At 42.0% G+C, this 13768-nt stretch overlaps 1 protein-coding gene across 7 annotated transcripts in view; it reads left to right on the forward strand.

The window, feature by feature from the left end:
- The first annotated feature begins 275 nt into the window (after nucleotides 1-275).
- Nucleotides 276-13768, forward strand: part of PDLIM5 (PDZ and LIM domain 5) — a 131101-nt gene continuing 117608 nt past the window's right edge. For 2 of the 7 annotated variants that reach the window (XM_072118007.1, XM_072117987.1), the window contains exons 1-2: nucleotides 278-457; nucleotides 11466-11613. In XM_072118007.1, coding sequence (XP_071974108.1) covers nucleotides 11518-11613 — 96 coding nt within the window. In that variant the 5' untranslated portion in view covers nucleotides 278-457; nucleotides 11466-11517. Of the gene's footprint in view, nucleotides 458-11465; nucleotides 11614-13768 lie in introns of all 7 variants that reach the window. The other 5 variants (XM_072118016.1, XM_072118025.1, XM_072117971.1 and 2 more) reach the window with 4 other exon arrangements.

Below are 13768 nucleotides of genomic sequence, written 5' to 3' on the forward strand. Positions count from 1 at the left end.
GGGTCCCTTTCCAGAGCACAGAGACATCTTGTCTATTACACGTGTATGTCCAGTCTCCTCTATGGGGATGAGGGGGCACTGGGGTGTACACACCTTTATACAACATCTCCTAAGAGCTACAAACTATTGTAGATAGCGCAGCAAAATGCCGCCATAAAAAGTACCACGACTGCTGCGGGATGAGAACGGTGTATGAGCGGCAGCTGCAGCGTCTGCAGGGGGCACCGGGCACCTCGTAGTGAGAGGCTGTGCCCAGCGCCCTCCCTTGTCAGCTTTGTGCCGTCCTCTTTCCCGGGGAGGGGCAAGTGGACAGTCCCCGTGTGAGGTAGCTGCTAGGGAGGAAGAGAACACCCAGGAGAGGCGCTCACATATAAAACCCAGGCGGAAGTCCTAGTCAGGAGACATCACCAGCCCCGGACCAGTGCTGCCCGCTCCTGGCACTGCGCTGCTCTCACAGGTGGGTGCTGCCTGAGAGGAGACTGCCGCTGCTGGGTGTCGTGCTCGGGATTGCCCCGGGGAGGGTTCCTCTAGTCTGCATGTGTACCTGGTGAGGGATGGGAGTGTGGGGCACAGGGATACACCCTGCCTGCCGGGCAGGACCTGGACATTACACGGAAACTTCTCCACCTCCACCCTGCCCTGACAGCAGCAATGGCTGGTGATTCCCCGGCTAATCTACTGTGTGTAGTGTGTGTGTATAATCTTGTATATAAAGTTGTGTATGTATATATTTATATAAGAAACCACCCAGTCGCATTTACAATGATTACGTTTTGCTCAGCCTCCTCCTGTGACTCAGGGAATGTGATAGACTGTCATTTTAACCCTGTGCTTGCCAAATACTTAGTTGCTGCCAATCTATAGGAGCCACTGTGTGTTAGCTGTGAACAGCCTATTCCCTTAAACGCAGGCGAAAACTGTGGAAAAATGTGTGATTTGTGAATGTGACGGGGTGGACATACACACATTATAGATATATCCATCTGTCTCACATCAGTGTACAAGATATTGCAGTGATCTAAATGTATGGGACAAGGTAGTTTTATGTGCACATGCCAGGGCTGTAGTTCTACCATAAACTTCCCTGTGATCCCCAGAAGGCGCCAGATTATCAAGTAACAGCCTGTTAATCTGGCATGGGACTTGCATAGAAAGGGATATAAATAAAAATGTCTACACGCTACGTACATTGGTGTTAGGATCTTCTCTCACAGGTTCTATTACTTTATAATAAGAAAGTGCACTATTCAGTTTTATTCTTGATGTCAGCAGAGGGCAGACCTGGTGAGAGCGCCCGGGACTCCGTTATAAGTCAATATGATGATTGTTTTTTCAGAAACCATAATGGCAGTGTGTACAGACTCCTGGGCTGCCATTATGCTACATGGTACATGTAGTGGCATTTGTTTGCCCATAATAATAGTATTCTAGAATGTTATATATCTGGCACCTGCTTAGACCTCCTGGACAGCATCTTCAGGCCAACTCTAGGAGATCTAAAAATATTATGGGGTGGACACTGCACCTTTGTTACACACCGTAATACATAGTGGTTCACTGTTACAAGTAATACATTCTTGCCTTATGAACTTCCAGAAGTGCAAACATTCTAGCTCTCCTGGTCATAGTGTTTGGTCTCCAGCGCTATACACTTTGTTGATATACATGGATCAACAGTGTTGCTGAGTGGCAGACCCCCAACTGAACTGATGTAGATGACTTGTACAAAGAATAACAGCAATATCTAAATCCAGAAAACGCTGAGGGTGTGGTGACACGTGCCGCTATCGCAGGGTTCATAAACGCAGCACTAGTGTATGGGGGCGAGCCTTGGTCCAATCGCATATGCGTTTCTATGAAGGTGCAAGCGATTGGTAACCAGAAACCGGTGGTCTTACATCTCCCTGAGGGCTGATATACATGTGAGTGTTTGGTCCAACGCACACAGACATACAAGTCCTGAAATAGTCACAATTGCTTGTGCACCACCACCAACTTACGTACAAGATAGGGTCTGTAGGTTTGTTCTTAAGTTGAATTTGTATGTAAGTCAGAACCGTATACTTTATCATTGTAACTCCAGACAAATTTTTTTGGTCTCTGTGGCAATTTCATTTTAAAAATGTTGGGTTGTCATCAGAGCCAGGATTAACAATAAAGCTTCATTACAGACACTATTAATACAGCTGATCATTGTAGCCTGGGGCTAAAGTACAGAAAATTACCAAATACCAGAGGTCCGTTTGTAACTAGGGGTTGCCTGTAAGTCGGGTGTTCTTAAGTAGGGGACCGCCTGTATATTCCTTTCCACACCACCTCAGAGCCAAAAGTGAGTATGAAGTGAGCACGGTCGTTGGTGGAGTGGACACTCACTCTAATCTGCAAAAGTTCACTGTTGAACGTTCATAGGTTTTTGTGCAAATCTATGTCAGGCAGGGCCAGGCACGGCCGCCCTCAGTATACTTCAGAAAGTCTAAGCCATCAGATATATCGTGGGGATGGGGGGTGGATGGCTTTTATTGTATCGTGGGCTTTACAGTCCAGTATGTGAGCAGACTGCCCGAACCGCAAGACTCACAGCAGGTCCCACCGCTGCCCGAGTTTGCGGTATTCTTTTCTTCCGATCATGTTCAGCAGCTTAATTTTTTTTTTTTTTCTCAAGACTTCCAGCAAACAGGATTGTCCACAATTCCTTTTCTTTTATATTCATTATAATGTTCTGCCAACATAAGTAAACTTAACAGAAACCAAATCCTATAAGTGACCTATAGATAAGAATGACTCATTTTATGACCATCATTTTATGCGGTCATGTATAGTTATACACTGAGTATAATGTATGTCTAGGCTTGGGGGAAGGCAGCTGGGAGAGATTTACAAGGTGCAGTTAGTGGCAGGCAGTCTGGGTCGTATTCAATGACTTCCTGTCAGACGCGCCGCACTATTTGGATTTGTTTGTGCTCGTCGCTGGGCTTACATACAGAATGCTTCAGCCTAGTGATCACAAGCAGAAGGGAAACGTGCAGGATTTTTTATTGTCACTAAAGTCAGTGGGGGAGTGAGTGGAGTCAAAAGGGCAGCAGACATGACAGATGACGTTTTCGTAAAACCATGAAGGAGCTGGTATATCAGATTGAGGTGGTTACGGATCACTTGGATGCCTCAGAGCAGGTGTGTGCTTCAAACACTGCGCTGAGGAACATGAGAGCTATTTCCTTTCATCGACCGTTATGGTTTCACTTGCAGTATTTGTCTCAAGGGGTATCCTTGTCTGGGCATTCACATGCAATTTAATTAATCTGCCATAAACATACATTTCTTCAATTAGATGTTAATATTTTTTTTTACCTGTGTGAAGATCATTTCTCATAAATGTAGTGATGTGGTCTCTTACAAACAAGTTTCCTTGGACACGACCACCTATGCTGGAGTGATTGCACAAGGAAACCAAAAAGTTTTTGTATATGAAATGTCCTACAGCCGTGCTGTGGTAATGAATGCTGAATCCAGGTGGTCAGACAGGACTCGATAGCGTACGTCTGGCCACTGCGGCCAGAGTGCAGGTAGGTAGTATCCTAGGAAGCTATCTTGTTTCTAAGGCTGGTGCCACGCGTGACGCTTTGTCTGCGTTTGCAAATGCAGACAAAGCCACACCCACCGGGGCGGACTGATCGCATCAGCGTTTCAACGGAAACGCCGGCGATCGGGAACGAGCCGTCTGTGTTTTGCATTAAATCAACGCAAAACACCTGCGGCTTGTTTCCGATCGCAGGCGCCTCCACAGCAACACTGATGCGATTGGGCCGCGGCCCACCCCGGTGGGTGCGGCTTTGTTTGTGTTTTCAAACACAGACAAAGCGGTACGTGTGGCACCAGCCTAAGTTCGGCGCCACCGCAAACAAAGTGCCCTGTGTGGCGCCGGCCTAAGGGATAACATGGCTACATTTATGAGAAATGATCTTCACACAGGAGCATTTTTTAAAATAACATCCTATTGAAGAAATGTTTACATGTCGCAAATTAATTAAATTAAATGTGAATGCTCAGATGGGAATACCCCTTTAAGTTTAAGGGGGCTTTCACGCGATGCGATGCCTCGCTTTTTTTGATGGGTTTCTGACGCATTCCAAAAGGCTTCCGCTGAATCTGCTAAAATGCAGTGTAACCTCAGCATGTGATCAAGGATGAATCCTTTGGAATGCGTCAAAAACGCATCAAAAAATGAAACGCAACACATCGCGTGAAAGCACTCTAAGGCTGCTTTCACACAGCCCATATGTCCGCCATCTATGGGGACTTATATTGGGCCACAAGTTTTATACGCCCTCACAACTGCCGTCATTAAGACCCCTTTCACACTACAGTTTTTCACGCACGTGTCCTGCATGTGTTTTTGACATGCAGAACTTGCATTTTCATTTCATTTGTGTTGGCCCTTTTTTTTTTTTTTTTTTTTTTTTTATAGGCCATAGTCATGAGTCAGAATATTTCTAGTTGCCCAATCACAGCTCAACTTTCAATTTAACAAGTGCTCATGCATATTTTAAAGGTGATCAGTTGCCGTGGGCAACTAGAAATATTCTGATTTTCAGACAGCTTGATAAATCTGCCCCATTGTCTGCACGGAAAATCGTTTTGAAAATACATTCAAACACAAAAATAAAACATGCATGAGAAACGCAAGAACGCCAATGAATCTTGGCAAAAATAAAATTATCCAAAAACACAGGCAAAAACTGCAGTTTCTACACATTGCACCCTGACGTGATCTGCAACGCAGTTGTTAAAGAGGCTACATTCACACGAAGCTGAGCGGGCTTACGTTCGGCACCATGGAGAGGAGGAGGGGTAATACATGGCTATCCATTGTGCACGGCGTGTAACACGGGGACAGATAGGAGCGGTGCCGTATCGTTTTGTGCGGCCATTGCTTTCTATGGGGGATGTATGGACGGCCGCAAGCTATCGGCTGTCCATACGTCCCCCATACGCTTGTGTGAATGTGGCCTTCGAGTTTGGCATCTTTCACACTTGCGTTGCAAATCGCATCAGCGCAATATGTGAAAAACTGACGTTTTTGCTTGCATTTTTAGTAATTTTTAAAATTTGATTCAAACGCATGAAAAAGACTAATGGTTGGGGGTCTATCTTTTCTATGGCAACGGATCAGTGAAAAACGAGACAAGTAAAAGTAAAGCGTGCTGGGATTTCACGAGAATTTCATGAAAGTTATGATCTTTTTTTAAATACCACAAATTAGAATTCTAGTTTTTGAAAAAGACAATGGCTCTTCCAATGGCAGATACAATATTGTTTAGTATCTTGAGGTATTTGCGGAAGTTTTTTCCTTGAAAAGAAAGGCACCCACAAAGAAGCGTTGGATTTTATGTTCTGCAGCTTTGTCTCAGGCAGATATGTAAATGATTAGCGGATTGGTCTGTCCTCGCACCTCCATCAATACACAACACTCTTCCAGCATCAGAATCCAAGGTCCTTTTATAATCAAAATGTGTAAAAGCAACATGTTTTGGTATTGAAATATCCCCTTATTTAGGTTGCACATCTGATAGACTTTGAGTGGGGTTGTGTCATTAGACAGAGAAGCTGGATAGTCATTTAGAGCCAAGTTTCTGCCATCTGTCCTTGCTGTAAGGTGGTGTTTGGATGAGTGTGTTATTCACTATAGTCTCTTCCCTTCTCTCAACACAAGCCCTTGAAAGACCAGTTTTGGGATGAGAATATTACATACACAGGAGGCACCTTCACTTTATACCCCTGTGTCTGCCCAGACTGCTTTTAGGTGTTTAGTAGAAGGAAATTTGATGTTACTCTACCTACACTGTCTTGCTATTGACAGACAGCCATTGCCACCTTTCTTTATTTGTGACTTGTGACTTCTAAAACTTGAGGAGACCCCTGCACTGCATTGCTGTCAATTCCGCAGACAGTAATGTATCAGCTGCATTCAGGTTCTGCCTGGGATCTAAGTTGAAGCGACACATTGCCCCGACTTCTTGTATAATGATCTGGACAGTGACTCTTACTAGTAGTACCAGGGACACTGACAGCTTAGAGATGAGCAGTACTTCTTTGTTGCCTCTGCAACATTTTCTTGGCTGCCTGGTTACCAGGCTTATTGCCGATGGGGCATCTATAGGATCAGCTGGCATATCAACTCCGGCACCTATGAATGTGCAGGATCTTCAGACTATATGGAACTTGTATTCCTCTCTGCCCAACCTTCTCTCATCTTGTGAGCAAAGCATCCTTTTAATTGTTACTCCACAATAAACGTTTTCATTTTCTCTAATGAGTGAATGGGGGCATTTGTATTACAAAGCTGTCCATACTGCATGCTGTCTACAGGGAACTAAAGGAAGGCAAAGATTTCCTTTTGCACAGACCAAGGATCCTTGTAAATAAAACAACGCAAAAAACGACTGAGCACATATCATACACATTTTAATGTTAAGTCAAAGATTTTCTGTTGCTCCAGAGATTACTGTGTAGGATAGTATCAGTGGCCATGTGAATACAACCTTAGGGCCCATTCAGAGAGTGTTGGCTGAGTTCCACTTGTGTGATCAAGGTCTAATTAGATGGATGAATGTAGTCATGAAGGGCAGGTGCTGGGTGTGTTAGCAAATGACAAGGAATATAATGGCTACTGAGAAATTCATTCTGCTGACTACTGTAGCTAGTCTCCTTTACACTTTTATGGAGTTATCTGATGTATAAGCCTTTGAATTGTTTCTATAATTTATCTTCTCTTTTAAGTCAACCCTAATTATTCACATCTGGATTTTATGACCAAAGCACTGGGGCAGATTTATGTATCAAATTGTCTAAAAGAATGGCTATGTGTGAACACATCCTGAAATTCACAGATGAAATCTGTTTTCTTTCCATGATTTTCATGGGCCCACTGACTTAACTACGATGAGGAATCTACCATCAGAAGTAGATCTGATGGTAGATTCCTCCTGCCTGCCTCTGCCCTTATATGTACTTTAATAATCCTGGAATTTAACCTAACTTGTTAAAAACTTTATTTTAGTAATATGTAAATTAACTGCAGAGACTACTGGGGCATGTACAAGCCTGGCCGGGCAATGGGAGCTAAGGCTACAACACGCCCCAGTAGCCTCTGCAGTTACTTTATATATAACTAAAATAAAGTTTTTAATCAGTTGGGTTAGACTTCAGAATTAATAAGAACTACTTCTTATGGTAGGTTTCTTTTAAATCTGATGGAAATCTGGTTCCAGAATGGAGACCTCCTAGTTTACAAACCTTTAACACATTTATAAGTATTAAAGGTTTGTGCAATTCCTCACAATTTGCTTATATTCTTTTTTTGCATAGGCTTTAGCAGTTATCACTCCATATGATATCAGTTGTAGACATTTTTACACATTCTGATGCAATAATATGTTGTCACATTAAAAACAGATTGTCATCATAAAGTAAACAATCATTTTACTATTTATTGCAATTTGATCTATTGCATTGCTCGTACAAGAGTTGGATCCTATCTTCTGCCTCTCCACGTCTATATTTAACCATCTCTTGGTTCCCAAATATTTTGTCTTTATTTAGGTGTTCACTTAACATTTGTATTAATGGCACTTGAGATTATTTTAGAGTACCTTCACTTTGTTGGCAGCACATCCTCTGCTCGTGGGCCAGTGCCCATTGCAGTTATAGTATGTGGTTACCCACCGTTACTGGCTATAAAGTTATTCATAGGAATCTAGACAAAAAAATACAGGGCATGGAGCATGTCACAGTTAAAGATCACTAAAAGTCACTAAAAAAAAGTAATGAATTGTCTAGTACATCCAGTTTGGACATATTCCTTACTACTGTTATATACTCAGATGGTCCCGTGTGGAGCATACACAGGGTCGCTGGCATACTTGCAGGGTTGTCATGACAAGTGTCTAAACGCTTCTGCATTCAAGAGCAGCTTCTCCCTGCAGTTCTGGAGTTGTGCTCACACAACTAAAATGCAACATGTGAATCCGTCCTGACTCTACAAACATTCTGTGTGATGTGCAATTTCCATCTACAATTTTCCATCTTTTTTATGATCTTCAGAGTTCTGTTTTTAGTAACTTTTTTCATTTTTATTTATTATCCACTTGATTATAGTAAATTGTTTGATTTCATTATTTTCCAGTTCTATACCCACAATTCCTAATCTACAAATTTTACATGCTAAAAAATTAATATGCCTTTGTTGTGGTATTTTTCAAAGTAGTTGCCACAGGAGAGAGGAAAACCTGCTACCATAATTGTAGTTCTGGAAATGTGCACAGCACTGTAATTGTCAGTGTAATGGGACTTAATGGCACCTAAGCCTATAGAGCGAACCTGTACAGATGTAGTCCCAGCCAGCGTATAACCACTTTCATTTATCTTGGGATCAAATCAGGGAAGTAGACACACAAAGTAGACTGCTCCCATTTCCCCCCAGGCCAAGGCAACGTCTTCCACTGTATTGTGTGACCCTATAGAAGCAGGATATTAAGATCTGGGAGTCTTGTAACACTGTTTTATCATTTCCTGACCACTTTAAATTATTACCTAAGGTTTCAGTAAATTCTATACCTCCCAAGTGCCTAACATTTGCACATGGGTACTCCACATTAAATTCTTCATACTCTTGCATAAAGAAACCTGTGGATACAGTGGGGGGCATGTATCATCTGTTTTTGAGTGGATTTTTGGCAGTAAAAAGTAACTTTATGAGACTATTTAAAAAGGTAGCAAAAACCTAGTAGAGCAACAATGCAGAAGGATTTGGTAAAGGGTACTTTAATAAATTAGACGGGCAGTGGAGCTCAGAAAGCAGCATAGATAAAGGGTGTTTGCATGCACACTGAGGACACACTTCTCATCCTGCCCTATAGGTTCTTGTGTAACACGTGTATATGGTCATTTGTCTATTTTAATTCTATATGAATAAAAGGTTTATTTGATCTACCACTTATTCAACCCCGCTCCCATCCCTTTCCCTGTTTTATAAATAAGTCATAATTTGGTGGTGTACATTTTGGTAGAAATAGGATTATCGTTTTGGGATAGCAATTAATTCTGCATGACATCACCCTGGTCCTATGACTTTAAGTGCCCAATGATGTAACAGAGCTATCTCTCAATGTCCCATACAGCAGAATATCAAAGCACTTAGACCTGACAATCAGGAACAAGGCAATGCAAGTAACCACTGAATTTGCAGGACACTCATTAATTGATATTTTTTAACATTGCAGCCATGGAAAAGCATAATTTAGGGTGTGGTCACATGAACCACTTTAACTCCGTTTAGAAACTGAATAAAAGCACACAGGGGCATGCACCCCTAGGGATAAGAGCAGTGCTTTTGAAGCATAGTTTTTAATTAAAGGGAACCTGTCACCATGGACCTCATTTTCACTAAAGACAGATTGTAAAAGCCCATGACACCTGCAGTGCAAAAATGCCTCTCTGCCTTTTCTAAGCATTTGCATTACAATATAATTGTGTGTTCTAACTTACTCTTGCATCCTGACAAAATTCTGGGGTAGTCACAGGGGCTGGGCTAAGGTTTGGATGCATTTCAAAAAACAACATGTGACTTGTATGAACTTCAGGCTGCCTCCATCTTTGTGCTTCTGTACAGCTCCTACCACCCCCCACTGATGTCAGCTCACCTGGCTGTGACCTCTGAGAAGGAGCAGGAGGGAGGAGCTGTACAGGAGCACAAAGGTGGGGTCCAAGCTCCAAGGAGTGAGTAACACAGACAAGCCACATGTTGTTTTTTGAAATGCATCCAAACCAAAGCCCAACCCCTGTGACTACCCCAGGAATGTGTAAGGTAATTAATAAAACACAATTATATTGTAATCAAATGCTTATAAAAGACAGTCATATTTGCACTGCAGGTGTAATGGGCTTCTGCAACCTGTCTTTGGTGAAAATGAGGTCCCTGGTGACAGTAATTATATAAAAAGAAGTTGTCTACCTCCTACACTCCACCAGGAGGCACAGTGCTGGACCAGAGAGCAATATTTTTTAAATTGTTTTAAATTTCAGGTTTTATAGGCTTTGTTAAATTAAAAAAAAGTAATCAAAATCATCTGATCTTTCATATAAGAGGGTTGTCATAAACGGTGGTGTGAATATGATGAAGCAAGCTATATATGATGTCATAGCTGGCTGGATATTTCTTTGGGTATACCAATCTGCCAGACTTGTAGGCACAGCCAAAGAATGAAAATAGAAGCAAGTTCTCAGGCCAGTAAAATCCAGCACCTGCTGTACTAATACCCTCTGCAGGTGGATCCTATAGCTCTGTGCACTCACTGGTCTCCAGCCAGCTGGACATGCTTGCTAAACTTTCTGTAACTATTAAAGTTTTTACTGTTGCAGAAACAAGATGTTATATATTCTGACCACCTGCACTACCTACATCTGCTCTCGTTCTGTGTAATGAATGTGTTTATTGCTGGTGCCATGTACTTACAGCTTATACAGCAGCCATGGCTCAGTTCATAGAACACCTCTGTCACACCTCTTTTGTGTTCTTAGGCTTTTTCTTACGGCTGGTAATTTTTCTGTTATTTATTTCTTGAAACAATCATTTTAGAAAGGACACATCTATATCTTAGTGAGGTTGGTGTGACCTTGCCATACACTTGGGCACCACTGTTCATAGTGGACGTAGGATGTGGGGTGTCAAACTCCCCTTTTAAAATTAGGTGTCATCTTCAAGCAGCTTCCACATTGTGCCAGACCAGGATTACCAAAGTGAACACTCCATCTTGTGACACTGGATTTCTGGCATTCCGTTGCTAGCCTTTTGAAAGGGCTTCTATGTACTGACTTCCTAGGTTTGGATTGGGAGTCCTTGCCTATTACTGGGCAGTAGCTATGCCTATTTAACATTTCTGGTCTGCTTTTAATGTTTATAATCAAAATTGTTATAAAAACAGTTACAAAAAACTTAAAATAGATGGGGGGAATAAAGTTTTTCAAGACTGGTGTAAAGATGATCATGAATTCCCATCACATTGTAAGAATTTTGTGAGTTTTTAGCTTAGATTTTAAATTTCCAATTTATAGATCAATTTTATTGCATCAGAAGTTAGGTTAAAGTGTCAAGTAAACTATGTAACCGTCTACAGATACAACATATTTGAGTTTAGCCTTTGTATGGCTTGGGGCGTTTTTACCTACAGTACAGAATAGTCTGCATTCCCTTGGGTTCATTTCAGGACTTCAAAAAAACGTTGACATGTTGAGAATGAAACAAAATGAAAAATATGAAAATTACAAACTCAGCGTGAACACTGCCTAAAGTTATGACCTTTTAACAAGGTCAATGAATGTAAAAGCAGCAACCAATTCACTAGTTGCTGAATTTTAGTATTTGAATGAAAATAGTTTTTCTAACATTTTGTGTCATCTTTATATTGCAGCTTGCTGACTGATTTGGCCTTTTGGATCTTCCATTTTTAAACATTAAACAATATGAGCAACTACAGTGTATCCTTGGTAGGCCCAGCTCCATGGGGATTCAGGCTTCAGGGTGGTAAAGACTTCAACATGCCACTGACCATCTCTAGGGTAAGCTTGGTAAATTGTTGCTGGATCTTTGTGAATTATGACACTCTGAATATAAATGTGCAGATAAGTGATCGGATCAGAGTTTATTTAAAGAGAACCTACCACCACGAATCTACCTATAAAGGTAGATCGGGTGGTAGGTGGATGTAAGGGACGTGAGGATAGCTCTTTTTAGAGCTAATCCTCACGTCCCCGCTAACTTTTGGTACACTTTATTGAGCTAATATGTAAATTTCATTATGCGGCTACTGGGGCGTGGAGTAGCCGAGCACGAGGCTACACAGCGCGGCTACTCCACGCCCCAGTAGCCACATTACTCCTCTTACCCTGTTGCGTGCGGCGCGCAGCTCCTCGTAGCTGCGCGCCCTCGTCCGTCATGTTGGCGTTCTGCGCAGGCCGGCGGCTGAGCAGTCCCAGCTCCAAGGCCGGAGCTACTGCGCATGCGCAGTAGCCGGCTTGTTGGACGAGGGCGCGCAGCTACGAGGAACAGGGTAGGAGGAGTAATGTGGCTACTGGGGCGTGGAGTAGCCGCGCTGTGTAGCCTCGTGCTCGGCTACTCCACGCCCCAGTAGCCGCATAACGACAGTTACATATTAGCTCAATAAAGTGTACCAAAAGTTAGCGGGGACGTGAGGATTAGCTCTAAAAAGAGCTATCCTCACGTCCCTTACATCCACCTACCACCCGATCTACCTTTATAGGTAGATTCGTGGTGGTAGGTTCCCTTTAAGGTTACATGGATAGCATATCTGTGGCTGATTCATGCATACAGTATATCACTGATCATTAATGAATGACATAACTGACAGAGAAGAGCAGTGGGAGTATAGCAATACATATCAATAGTAATGTGTTTAATGTTCATTCCATCTATGGGCACAGCTGTAGATGTGTTCTATTGTATCTATAGAATGTGCTTCTTGGGAGCCTTTAAAGCAAATGATCATTATGATGCTGTATTGTTGAATGGCGAGTATAAAACTTTGAACCTTGGAAATCATTCTTATAATAAACTCATGGTTAACTTACGAAGGCTCAGAGCATAAAGTAGACCATATACATTAGATACAGTAACTGCCTATTCAGTTCATTAAATTTCATCAGTAAACCAACAGCACTCTGGTGCCACTATCTTTGTTTTCCATACATCACCAATACTCCAATAAACCACTGCCGGTATGTTGTGATGGAGATCATGTCTCTTTTGTTGCCCAAGGTGGTGGCATCATCAAGAAAATCAACTTTGAAGTGAGATGTAAATTGGTTATAAAAAGTCAAGGAGGTGCAGAGTTTAACACTGAAGTCAAGCTCTCCTCACCTCGGAACAGCCCCTTCAGTGTAACTTATGCTCTGGCATCCAGGGACATCACTAATCGATCTCCTGAAGTCTGGCAAATTATCAATCACAGAGAAAGAGGCAGGAAAGGTGGGGAAAGTTTGACTTTAGTGTTTAAGTCTCCCTCTCTTTGACTGTATGCAACCAATTTACATATCAATTCAAAGTTGATTTTCTGGATGACATCACCACACTTGGCCATGAAAGCAAGATCTAGAAGCTGTTCAGGTGCTTGACAACATATTGGTAATAGTTTATTAGGCCATTTTTTGATGACAAGTTCCCTTTGAGTAAATGCAATAAAAACCCAGAGGCAACTATTTAATTATGGTAATTTTGTGGAAAGAAAACAGACCCTTTGTCTAATCTCAGACAACCAGTTTATGTTCCACAATCACAGACCATTCCTTCACTGGTCATCCAATGTGCCCCCTTTACCCCTCATTCTTATTGATTGGTCAAAGTGATACCAGTGTAAAAAACATAAAGGGTTATCCCCACAAAGTAGAGGCCTCCTGGCAAATAACATTTCTATGCATCAGAAACAATATTTAAAACATTTCTGTACAATAAATAGACAAAAAAATCTTGAAATGTTTTCATTAATATAAGTCATAGGTTCTGTTTGGTTTGTTATTATCTGGATCCCAAGAGACTGTAATTTCCAATTGCAGACACAGTTAGCGTAGGAAGCAGAGGAAATATGTGGGAGCCTTGTGTAGTAACAGGAAGGATGAGAACACAGAGACTGCAATCAGAAGAAACATGGAAAGATCTGTCAGCGCTGGCTAATGAGCATGCCAATGTCATCAGCAAGTT

The sequence above is a fragment of the Engystomops pustulosus genome, chromosome 1, assembly GCF_040894005.1.
Source record: "Engystomops pustulosus chromosome 1, aEngPut4.maternal, whole genome shotgun sequence".
Lineage (NCBI taxonomy): Eukaryota > Metazoa > Chordata > Amphibia > Anura > Leptodactylidae > Engystomops > Engystomops pustulosus.